Source organism: Triturus cristatus, chromosome 1_2, assembly GCF_964204655.1.
Source record: "Triturus cristatus chromosome 1_2, aTriCri1.1, whole genome shotgun sequence".
In the NCBI taxonomy this organism is placed as follows: Eukaryota; Metazoa; Chordata; class Amphibia; order Caudata; family Salamandridae; genus Triturus; species Triturus cristatus.
In genome coordinates this window covers 281,070,405-281,082,452 of record NC_140580.1, presented here as the reverse complement: position 1 = coordinate 281,082,452, position 12,048 = coordinate 281,070,405, and the positions used below count along the sequence as shown (strand labels likewise).

Below are 12,048 nucleotides of genomic sequence, written 5' to 3'. Positions count from 1 at the left end.
TGTACTTATCTGCTCCTGGTAGAAATTCCCCCCCTCACTGAAGACTCATTAAATACCAACTGCGGGGGCCCAGGCATCCCAGCATGGACTACAGCCCTAGGCAGCAGGGAGCAAGTGTGAGATGGTCCCAGTGGAGTGTGGTGCAGCAGGGGGACAATATTTGTGAGCGTGTGGGTGGCTGTCTTTATGGATTCAGTGGGGATCCATCTGCAGGTCTTTCGAAGCAGGCGATGCACGTTGAAGCACGAGGAGGAGACAAAGTTGATCTGGCGGTTCATTATGAACAAGGATCCAGTATGATGCCGAGGTTTCGTGCATGGTCCGTGGGTGTGGTGGGTGTTCCTAGTGAGGCGGGCTAACAGGATTCGACCCAAGTGGAGGGGGTGGGTTCCAGGATGTGGAATTCGGTCCTGTGTGGCACTAGGTAGGACAATCCACTTAGTTCATTTTCTCCTAGCACACAGAGATTTGGCAGAAAAAAGGTGCAGGCTTCATGTGAAAAGGTTTTCATGAAGTTAATTTGTGGGAAAACAATGAGAGTGAAACAAAGAGTTGCAGTTCTCAGACAGTGTTGCATCATGGCAAAGTACACACTTATGCTTTATTCAGAATTCTGTGCAATGGTCCTGGCTGTCCTAGCCCCTTGAAGTCAGATTGGGCTCTTCACAACAGATTCAGGTCTTCAACTGTCTCCCCTGCAGAACGCCAGTTATGTGGGATCAGGTGAACAGCTCAGTATCCTGCTCTAGTAATGAACCTTGTCCAGCAGGTCCACATGAGAGTTGGTACAAACCTCCCTTTGGAGCAGGTCCCCTTCTTGTTCATATGATCAGGTGGCAGCTTGCAAAGATAGAGGCAAAGACATCGCTTTCAGTTTTCCCCTGGCATGAAGATATGGATTCTTATTGAACTGCAGGTATGGAAGTATTCCACCTTATATTCTACACATGTTCTGAAGTAACAGCATGTGTAGAATGCTTTTTAAAAAGGCATTCATGAACTCCATTTGCAAGTGATCCAACTTAAATCCCTGCCCAATCCCCACATTCTACACTCCCACTTTCAGTACCCTATTATTTAACTTCTGTGCTGGAAGAGTCCATGGCGGCACTAACACCGTCCAAGAAACGTTAGAGGGTGAAACTCCAGAATAGCGGAGCATAGCTTTGTGACTAGGGAGCACTCTTCTTTCCTGCACCCACCACAACCCTTTTTAGTTCAAATCAAATTCCTTAGGCTTATACCTCCCCAAGATGTCCCATTGAGCAGAAGAGACAGAGTTCCGACAGGATCCCTTCAAAAGAGTTAGGTGATGATGGAAGTATTCAATATCAAATGCCTGGCCTGCAAGCCCAGATCAGCTACTCCCATCATCTCACATCTATCATGTACGTTCCATTTGAAGACTTACATGGCAGAGGGATTAGAAAGTGCGGTTAATAAGTTAGAAAAAGTAATGCAGAAACAGGGATGCCACAAGGTGAACATCGTGGCAACTGGGGCTGTTGTGGAGGCACTGGGAAAGGCACACACTTTGGTCTCTATTTCCTTAGCAACTCAGAAGACAGCAGTTGCTGCACTTTACTGGTGTTCTAAGAGAGGATTCAAGAATCCTGGCTCCTTACACAGATGCTCCTCCAACGCACAAAAGTCTTCGATGTTGGCAGAGATGCTTTCCCAAAAATGGTCTCACCTCACGCCACAGTTTGCAAGAAATAACCATCTTGGAAGAGGATAGGGCACTTGTAGACGTTTTATGGTTCAGTCCTTCAAGTAGGCAGCATTTATAGAGCATGAAAAGTGTCCAAGACTCACTTCCCAAACTACATTTTACCCTGAAAGACTGAGGTTCTGAATGTCTAAGGACTGTGCGAGGTGGGTGGTTGAGGACCACAGATAGAGAAAGAAAATGAGTAGTACATCAATAAAGCTGCGAGAATACTGCTCCTTGTCTTTTTATGTGTAAGTGCAGTTCATGACCACGTACACGGCCAGCTAGGGATTCTCTCCTCAATCCCCTTTACCCCAAAACCGCTTTATTTTCCTGTTCTCATAGGTAATGGTGGAGGATTTTTAGGGATGAGCTATGAAGGGCTTTGGGTACGCATAGTGACCCTGAGGTGCAGACATACATTCTAGCAACAGTGTGAAGATTCCTAAGATCCAAATGAATCCACATTTTTCTTTATAAGATATAGGTACTACAGCACAGATGTGAGAGCTTAGTAAAGCTTCTGAAGCTACATAACATTCAGTGTCAGCTCTGGGGAAAATATCCTGACCTTCAGCTCCATAACAGAACCAGGCACAATAGACTGGGTGGCCTACACTATTACTGGGCTACTTACTAATATTTTAACAATCCTCCGTTCCAATCTGAGGCCCTGGTATGCATTCCGCCCACTTCCACAGTGGTCGGTTCTGCACTGGGAGAACAAAGACACACAGTTTTAGCAGAGTACATGTATGAAGGCGGATTTAAAAAATCGTGGTAAAACAGGTGGAAACACACTATGCCGATAAAAATGCTTACAACATGTTATTCTGTACTTGGTATAAAGCCCACAACCTCTAGATATCCTCCCTAGGACCTGAAATAATGTCCATGCTGCCCTGGCTGCATGTTCAGGTCACTGGACAGCCTGAGGTGTCTCTAGTTGTCACATATATGGGGTTAATAAGCAGTTTACTATTATGGTTGGGTGGTATTGAATCTGCTCTATTGGGCATATGTGGCCAGATTTATAGGCCTTTTACCATTTTGCAACTCCTCAATTATGTCTTAATTTGCAATAAAAGTAGCCATTAAGCTTTCAAAGCTATTGCCTATTGTCCTATTTATTTTGTGCCAATCACATTGTTGGCCGTGTGTAACCCAAAGCCCTCCGATGGTCGCAATTCGAGCTGTGAAGTTTTCTAAGTTTATTACTGCACCTCGATTTCCTCCTCCAGTGTAAGGCTCCGTTCAAGACTGCATTCCACCATCTCTGACGTAACTGGAAAGTTTTCTGGTATTGCTTCACACTTGGTGATCATTACTGGATTACACCCATTCAGGAACTGATATCCAAACATGAAGTCTTCTTGCCAATGCTGCATCACATATTCTGTCAGGGAAAGATGCTCACATTAGTTGGCATAACACTTCTGTTTTTATAAGACACAATTTTAGTCCTGGGTGAACAGCACTCAAAACATTAGATTGTGAACGGCTATGCATCAGCAAATTTCATAATGAACTTATGTTATGCCACGATATCTAATCATGTATTAAAATATTTTGCAATATAAATGGAGATACCACTCATCAACTTTGAAAAATACCTTTATTATCTAAAGGAGATATAACTATGTTCTATTCAAAAGCTATTAGTAGACATGATTTGAAACACTTTTGAAAACGTAAGGGAATTACAGGTAATTTCAGGCAATGTCATATACTTTGATTTTTCCACGGAATTTACAGAATCCTTTACTTCATTTTATTCAATCCATAGTCACCAATCATATGCAGTCATCTGAAAGGCTTATGAAGACACATGAAAACAATGAAGAAACACAACCATTACATGGCATTGGAGCAATCAACTAACCCAACAGTTTGTGATTCTTATTATTACCTAACATTTTTACATTGCACATCCAATGATTCAAAATAATGTGCTACTGCAATAAATACGGAGACAGCAACTTTCTTCATCACCAAAGTCCCAGCAGTAGAGTAGGGTCATTCAAGCATTTTATAAAAAGGTGGCAGCCACAAACGTTGACATCAAAAATAACATGACAAAGATCTTCCAAGCCATTTTGATTAGTGGCTATAAAATCTTCATCAACATCCTAGCCAAGAGATTAAGTCAGGTAGCGGGAGACTTGAGAATCAGATGGGCTTTATGAAGGGAAGGGTTCTGCACAAGCTGACTCAAGGGTTAATAAGCTCAATAGATCTGGCTACCACTTTAAAAGTCCCACTTGCTGTCTTGACACTGGGTGCTACTAAAGTTTTCGATAGGGTCAATTGGTCCTATCTGAACGCAATCTTGAAATCATATAACCTAGGGGATACATTTTGGAGAGTATTTCAGTTGATTTACACCAACCTCTTGGCAAGAATTTTCATAAACAGCAGATTAACATTAGCGTTTGAAATCACAAGAGGCACAAAGCAGGGATGCCCTCTTTCATCAATCTATACATTGAACCACATGCAATGAAGTTGAGAGAGGAGAGTATGATAAGACCTTTTAAATATGACTGATGGGGAAAGAAAGTTTCCTTGTTTGCAGATGATTTGATGATTTACACAACATATTTATAATCTTCTCTCCTGGATATTGAGCGGTCGGTATCAGACTTTGGTAAGGTGTTGGGGCATGCAGCAACTCTTCGAACACTGAAATAATGGCATGGAGAATGGAGGGGGGGTTGTCAAGTAGCCCAAAGAGAGATGAGATACTTCAGGATAAAAATCACGCAATGTGGATCGGATTGCAGAATCCAATTTTAAATGGGATATGGAGATCACTAGTAAGTTGTCAGCTAGCTGGTCTCATTTACCGTTAATGATATTTGGCAGAAGGGGGCGTGGCCGAGCCGGCAGCTAAGATGGCCGCCAGCTAACGAAGCTCCGACGAGTCAACGGGCCCAGCGGCAATTTCCCCGATGGTCGTACCCCATCCCGGGGCTGCGGACCGCGAACCAGACTGCGGAAGCGGCACTGCGGCGGGCGCGCGGCCTTTCGGCGCTTGACCCCCCCTCGTCTGGCTGTGGCGCCGGGCGGCGGCGGAGCCCGGGGGACTGCCGCAGTGGATCGCGGCACTTGAGAGGCCCCGCGAGGAGTGACTCGGCGGACCGGCAGATGGCACCCTGGGACGGCTGGGAGCGCACCAGGTGAGTCGGGCAGCGGGGGCTGTGCTTTCTGCCCAGTACATACCGGGGCTGCGGGCGGAGGTCGGGCTGGCGGTCCCTCCCCGTGGCGGCTCGCTGTGCGCGGGGACAGGGCCCGCGGGGCGGGTCCGGCGGGGGGGATCGCGAGCTTGTCGCGCTGGCGGTCACGGTGGGGGCGCGCCCTCCTAGCGCTCGGCTCCCCGGAGCAGCATGCGGCGCCCGGTGGGCCTCTTAAAGAGCTGCAGAGACCCCGCGCAACTCGTCCTGCTGTGTGGAGACACCTTCCAGGAGCCGCCTTGGAGCGAGAGAGTGCGGCGTGGTGCATCTCCTGGCCAGTACTGAGACCGCGCACCTGGGCCCACAGTTTGCTTTCTGGAGCGGGGGTGCACTGCCCTTCTGGGGTGGGCGCTCCGCGGTTGCACGTGCCCCGCGGACTGCGCCCTCCAGCGCTGGCATCGTTCCAGGGCCTGCCTGTTATCCTGAGGGAGCTCTGACTGGGACTACAGCACAACATACATACACCCACGTGGGGGCTGGGTAAGTGTCCTGCGCTGCTTGGGCCCCCACGGGATGGGACGAAAAGACCCCCGGCAGAGGACCCTCCCATTTGAAAAGGTGGCTGGCGGTGCGGCCTCACTCCCCGCGGGCATGGCGGACGCGGCGCCGGTGGGAGCTCCACCCGACTCCTCCGGGGCTTCCGTGGCCGCTCTGCTCCTTGAAATGAGAGCGGGTTTTAAGGCGCTGGACTCACGTTTTGATACCCTAGATCAGACCATCGCTAACCTGGGCGCCAAAGTGCAAGTGCAGGAGCGGCGTATGGATGTGGCGGAGGCCCGGGTATCCGATCTAGAGGACGGGACAGTTCAGTCACTGAAGCGGCTGGAACGGGCTGAGCGCCTGCTCAAGGAGGTTGCCATTAAGAATGAGGATTTGGAGGCGCGCGGACGCCGCAACAACATTCGCATAATGGGGGTCCCGGAGACAACGTCAACTGGCCACATGGGCTTGTTTGTGGAAAAGCTGCTCACGGACTTGTTCGGCAGCGAGCCCTTCACCGCTGGCTTTGTGGTGGAAAGAGCCCACAGATCACTTGGCCCCAGACCTAATCCTGGCCTTCCCCCCAGGCTGATTGTTGCGCGGCTCCTGAACTTCAGAGACCGGGACACCGCGCTTGGCTTGGCTCGAGAACGTGGGTCAGTGGAGTGGCAAGGTTCCAAACTGTCATTTTACCCAGATTTCACGCCAATGGTTCAGGAGGCGCGTCGGAAGTTTCAGGGAGTCAAAGCTGCGTTGCGTAATCTGGGACTCCGCTATGCATGCTTTATCCCGCTAGGCTCAGGGTGGATGTGGGTGGTAGATCACGCATCTTTGACTCACCAGCGGAGGCTCAGGAGTTCTGCCGCACGTACAAGACTCGAGCCACACAGAACACTGCGGGGAGTGTGACAGCCTCCCCGCCCCGCAGCGGCTCGGATGCCAGTGTGGACCTATTTTCAAACTCCGGCGCGGGTTGATGCTGCATGCATTTTGTCATATTGTATCTCAAGTTGATTTATTTCGGGGAAATTGCAATGTTATCACAATACCCGGTTCTTAATTGGGTTTGTTAAGTATGATGTTTCAACTGTTCGGTGAGTTTTCGGGTGCCACCCCCCCTAGGTGTAACCGCGGAGTTTGTGCATTCTACTTTGAGGCCCAGGTAGTGGACCTTACTCGCACGCCTGGTGATCACTAGGATGGCTGGGCGGATTAGCTTGCAGAGGGAGGGCCGCCTTGGGGTTCACAGGTGGCTGGGTGGGGGGTGGTGGGTAGGGGAAAGGTACACATTTTGCGTAGATTGTTTTGCTTGTTTTAGGTTAGCATTGTCTTGGAAGTTACAGATACAACACAATCCTGACAGTACACATCACACGTGGGGTTTCGATGACACGGTTAGGTAATACTCTGGGCCCTTCAGCCATCACCCTGATGACTTGGAATGTGAGGGGCCTCAATAACACACGTAAAAGACGGCAGGTGATACATTACCTGCTCCGGCATGCGGTCGACATAGCATTCCTGCAGGAAACACACCTCCCTCCCTCAGATCCGGCTCGCTTTGGCTCCAGTTGGGGCACACATAGATATTTTGCCAACTATAGCAACTATGCCAGAGGCACAGCAATATTGATACACAGGAGGGTCGCCTTCACTCCTATTGACATAACCCGGGATCCTTTGGGGAGGTATGTACTGGTCACAGGTCAGCTGCACGGCTATAGGGTCACTCTGGTTAATGTATATGCCCCCAATGTGGACGCCCCGGAATTCTTCCATGATCTAAATTCCCGGTTGGCTAGGCATGACCCCCAGGCACTCATAGTGGGGGGTGATTTCAATCTTACACTTTGCCCGGTGCTAGACAGCACCTCTAGAGCCCCGGATCCTAAGCCGCGGGCACGACGGGCCCTGAAAGAGCTCTGTGCCCAATACACCCTACTGGATATTTGGCGACATCACAACCCCACCCTTACCAAGTACACTCATTACTCTAGTCCGCACGGTACCTGGACCAGGTTAGACTACTGGCTGATCTCGCCCGGACTTGTGGATTGGTTTGCTTCCCTCACCACGCTCCCCATTACGTACTCCGACCACTCGCCGGTAACTTTGCGGCTGTTGATCCCGCGTCCGGAGGGGTATGAGAGGCGGTGGCGGTTTCCGGGCAAAGCCCTGCAGGACGAAGTGTTCAAGTCAGAGATTCGGGAGGCCATAGAGGACTATTTTGATAACAACACGGGTTCGGTCGAGTCCGCGGCGGTCCTGTGGGAGGGGTTCAAGGCCACTCTACGGGGGGTAAGCATATCCAAGCGGGCTGGGGTACTCAGAGACCTCCGGCACACTATTTCCCGTATTGAACGCAACATTTCCCAGTTAGACTCCCGCCTTGCATGCGACCCCTCCGGGGAGCTCCAGGCGGCGAGACTGGCCCTTTTGGTTGAATACAAAGACGCTGCCGATAGGGAAATATTATACCTGGGTAAATATCACACAGCGCGCAGGTACGGGGAGGGGGATCGCCCTGGCAGAGTTTTGGCACAAATGCTGCGACCACCGTACAACAGCGCTTTCATCACAGTGCTACAGTCTGCGTCGCGTGCTTCCCTTACCTCGACGGCCGCGATTCGGGATGAGTTCCTGGACTACTACACCAAGCTGTACTCATCCAGGGCGGAACCGGACGGCACAGCCCAGACGGCGTATCTTGACGAGGTCGCTCTGGTGTATTTGGAGAAAGACATGCTGGAGTTTATGGCTAATTCCATAACTCTAACCGACATTGAGCACGCCATAGATACCCTGCAGGGCACGTCTGCCCCGGGCCTAGATGGCTTTACGGGGGACTTTTACAAAGAGTTCAAGGACGTGCTGGTGCCTCAGCTACTGGAGGTTTACGCAGAGGCTTTGGAGAAGCAATGCCTCCCCCCCACATTACGCGAGGCTGTTATCATACTGCTCCCAAAGCCGGGCAAAGACCACACACTATGTGGTTCCTACCGGCCGCTGTCTTTATTAAATCTAGACTACAAAATCCTGGCTAAGGCGCTTGCCAATAGGCTGTCACAGCTGATGGAGTACATTATTTCACCGATGCAGTCTGGCTTTGTGCCCCATCGTTCGACATCCTTGAATCTCCGCACGCTTTTTGCGGTCCTACATAGAATACAACCTGACATCCCAGCGGCTTCTGTCTTGTTGGACGCGGAAAAGGCGTTTGATTCTTTGGAATGGCCATTTTGCGTGGAGGTGATGAGACGTATGGGGATGCCTCTTGGGTTCATCGCCACGGTCTCCTTGCTCTACAGCCAACCATCGGCCAGACTTCGCATAAATGGCTCTCTGTCCCGCCCGTTTCGTCTATACAGGGGGACCAGACAGGGATGCCCCTTGTCCCCACTTCTGTTCATTCTGGCCATGGACCCGTTGGTCAGGCACCTCCAGGAACGCCATCTACATAGAGGTATTCAGTTTGCCTCTGGCCCGCTCCTGGCCTCCCTCTATGCGGACAACACTATTCTATACGTACGGGAGCCACGCGTCAACCTGCCTCCCCTCATTCACAAAATTATTCGTTTTGGCGGCTTTTCCGGTCTGGGGATCAATTGGCATAAATCGACCATATTCCCGCTTACGGCGGGCACGGAAAGGTGGGACTGCGAATTTCCTCTGGAGTGGTGTGTCGATTCGGTGAAATACCTGGGTATACACATCCATTTAGACCCCGCGCATATCATTCGACTGAATTATGGGCGGGCCGTTGCGGGCCTGGAGGAACAGGTTACGAGGTGGCTGCGTCTGCCCCTTTCACTTGCGGGCCGGGCGGCCATTTTGAAAATGGTGGTCCTACCGAAATTTTTATATTAGTTCAACAACATTCCGATCCCCCTCGCGGACCATTTTTTTCGTAGGTTACGCGCACCCCTGATACGTTTGATATGGGGGGACAGGAGGCCGCGCATACGCTGGTCAACGCTTACTTTGCCGTACGAGAGAGGTGGGTTCAATGTCCCGGACTTTCAGCTGTACTATTTGGTGGCACAGTGTCGCTATGCATCGGCATGGTTCCACCCGGACGCCCGTATCCCATATTTACGCCCTGAGGCGGATCTGGTGCTCCCTGGCCGGTTGTGCGAGGTCCTCCCGAGTGGCTTCCCGAGGGACAGGCAGGACATACAGACTGTGTCCACAACCTCTTGGGCGTGGCATAAATTGCAGAAGCGTACGGGTGCAGCGCACCTATACTCGTCTGCGTTGCCCTTACCCCATTACCGGGGAAAAACTGGTGCAACGCACACTGACCGCACTGGATATTGTGAAGGTGGGCGATTTCTTCCCCGTGGGTCACATATTTTCGCTAGATGAGGACCCCAGGTTCACGGAGTGCGATTTCATGACTCGGTTTCTATTGAGCCGATTGAAGTCGGCGCTGCGGGCGGCGCTTCCTACATACCCGATTGAGCCCGAATCCTTCCCCCCGCTTGACTTGGTGTTGGGGTCCCAGGATGGTGCGCGCCTCATCTCCAAAATGTATAAGGCCGCCGCTAAAGCATTGCCGGTTGACGACTCCAGGGTGAGGGAGGCGTGGGAAGTGGACACGGGTCACACTATAACAGATGAGCAATGGCAAAAATGTTGCGAGGTCACTAAGGACGTTTCGCTTAATAGCCGCCATAAGTTGCTGCATTTCAGGTTTCTGCGGCGGGCATACTTTACACCGGCCATGGCACACAAGATAGACACCAGCAGGCCGCATAGCTGTGCGAGATGCGCGACCCCGCATGCAGATTTTTTCCACTTGGCATGGTCCTGCCCCCATCTGCAGCCCTATTGGAAGGCGATCCACGACACCTTGGGGAGGATGATAGAACTGCGCTGTTGGGATACACAGTACAGATCCCCCTGAAGGTTAGGAAATTCACTGCATTGGGACTCCTCCTAGCGAAAAGGGAAGTCGCCATCCATTGGGGCAGGAAGGCTGTTCCCAGCCTACAGAGTTGGCTAAGGAGTTTAGTATACTGCAATACTAATTCAGAGATATATTCCAGTTTAATGCCTCTGACGTCCCGACCCAAGGATATATGGGGTCCTTTGAGAGCCTATTTGGAAAAGCTTAAGCAGGCCCCCAACTCTCAGCCAGATAATGGTATAGTGCCTGAGGGTGTGGGTTGAGAGGTTACTTTTAGAACGTTTAAGTGGTACACCTTCAATCATGGATACCTGCGCATGGAGGAGTTGGGAGGTGGGGTGGGGTCGGTTTGGGGGGGGCACTGACGGTAGAGTACTCCAGTGGCGGGACAAGGGGAGGATGGGCGGGAATGGATGGACTATGGGGTTGGTTTGGGTGCGGAAAGTGACAACTGCTCTCATTGGTTAGAGCACTATTCCTTACATAATGGGCTCGCTGGCAGGGACAATGTGCATGCTTACTCGTATTCTCTGCTAGGGTACGGCAACTTTTGGGGGATGGCTGTACTGTTGGGTTTGCATAATGCTTTGGCCGTTTGCATCACGGACTCTCTTTTGGTATTAACACTGTCAGGAACTGCTAGAATTGCTTATTTATTTGTTTTGTTTCTTTATTTCTCTTTTGTACTTCCTTGCAATGTTCTGTCACTTCCATGCGATATTGGAAAAATAAAGTGTTTAAAAAAAAAATGATATTTGGCAGAACCAATGTGATAAAAATGACTATTCTTCCAAAAATCACTTTTCTTTTCAATACAATTCCTCAGTTTTTCAAAAAAGAATGGTTGGGGAAGCTACAAGGAAATATTAATACATTTATTTGGGCGTCAAAGGGAACGAGGATCTCCTCAAAGTATCTGCAGAAGGAGAGATAAGGGAGGGGTCTAATTACCACCAGACTTCCAGATTTATGCATGGGCTTTTCAGTTGAAAAACTGTAGGTGTCTACTTAAGGCTTGGGGAACCTGTTCATGGCTATATTGAAAGACGTAAAAGGGGGTGAATCTCACTTTAGAGATGGGAAATGTTACAAAAAAAGGTAGATTGAAAGTCCTGCAGGCGATGGCCTATCTTTGGTCACAGATAAGAAGGGCCACAAAGCTATCGTACTATAGTAGGTATGAACCAGTGTGAGAGTCCCCAGGCACACCTAATTGACTAGGAGATAAACTAGCAACTCTAATTAGTGAGATGGAGATACAACGTTGTGGCCAATTGCTACAAGATGGCAACTTTCGTCTGAGGGAGGCCCAGGGCAATATTTCCACCTTTAAGTTTCTTAAAAAGTTGGTCCTGAACTCTAAGGAACGAGGATGGAAATACAAATGAGTTTGAAGAACAATTACGAAAGGGGAATTTGAAGAAAAGAGAGGTCTTATATACAGGGATTTTGTATTTCCGGAGGAGCTATGGGGAAGAGACTTGCCGATGCCGCAGATCCAAGTATCGATGTGCACTCTTTATAGCACAGTAAAACCTGCACATTTGAGAAGGATCCATCTTTTCTCACTTTACAGAGTGTTTTGGATCCAAACAAGATTGCAAATCTGGGGAAAAGGGACTCAATGTGCTTTATGAAATGTGCCTTAGAAAAGGCCGATGATATACACCTATTTATGGAATGCCCCAAGATACAACAGTATTGGGAAGATGTGA

At 49.9% G+C, this 12,048-nt stretch overlaps 1 protein-coding gene across 5 annotated transcripts in view; it reads right to left on the bottom strand.

Annotated features, from left to right (window-relative positions):
- Positions 1-12,048, bottom strand: part of LOC146867161 (polyunsaturated fatty acid 5-lipoxygenase-like) — a 1,030,548-nt gene that overhangs the window by 378,253 nt on the left and 640,247 nt on the right. For all 5 annotated transcript variants that reach the window (XM_085603716.1, XM_085603717.1, XM_085603714.1 and 2 more), the window contains one exon: positions 2,935-3,107. In XM_085603716.1, coding sequence (XP_085459842.1) covers positions 2,935-3,107 — 173 coding nt within the window. The remainder of the gene's footprint in view (positions 1-2,934; positions 3,108-12,048) is intronic.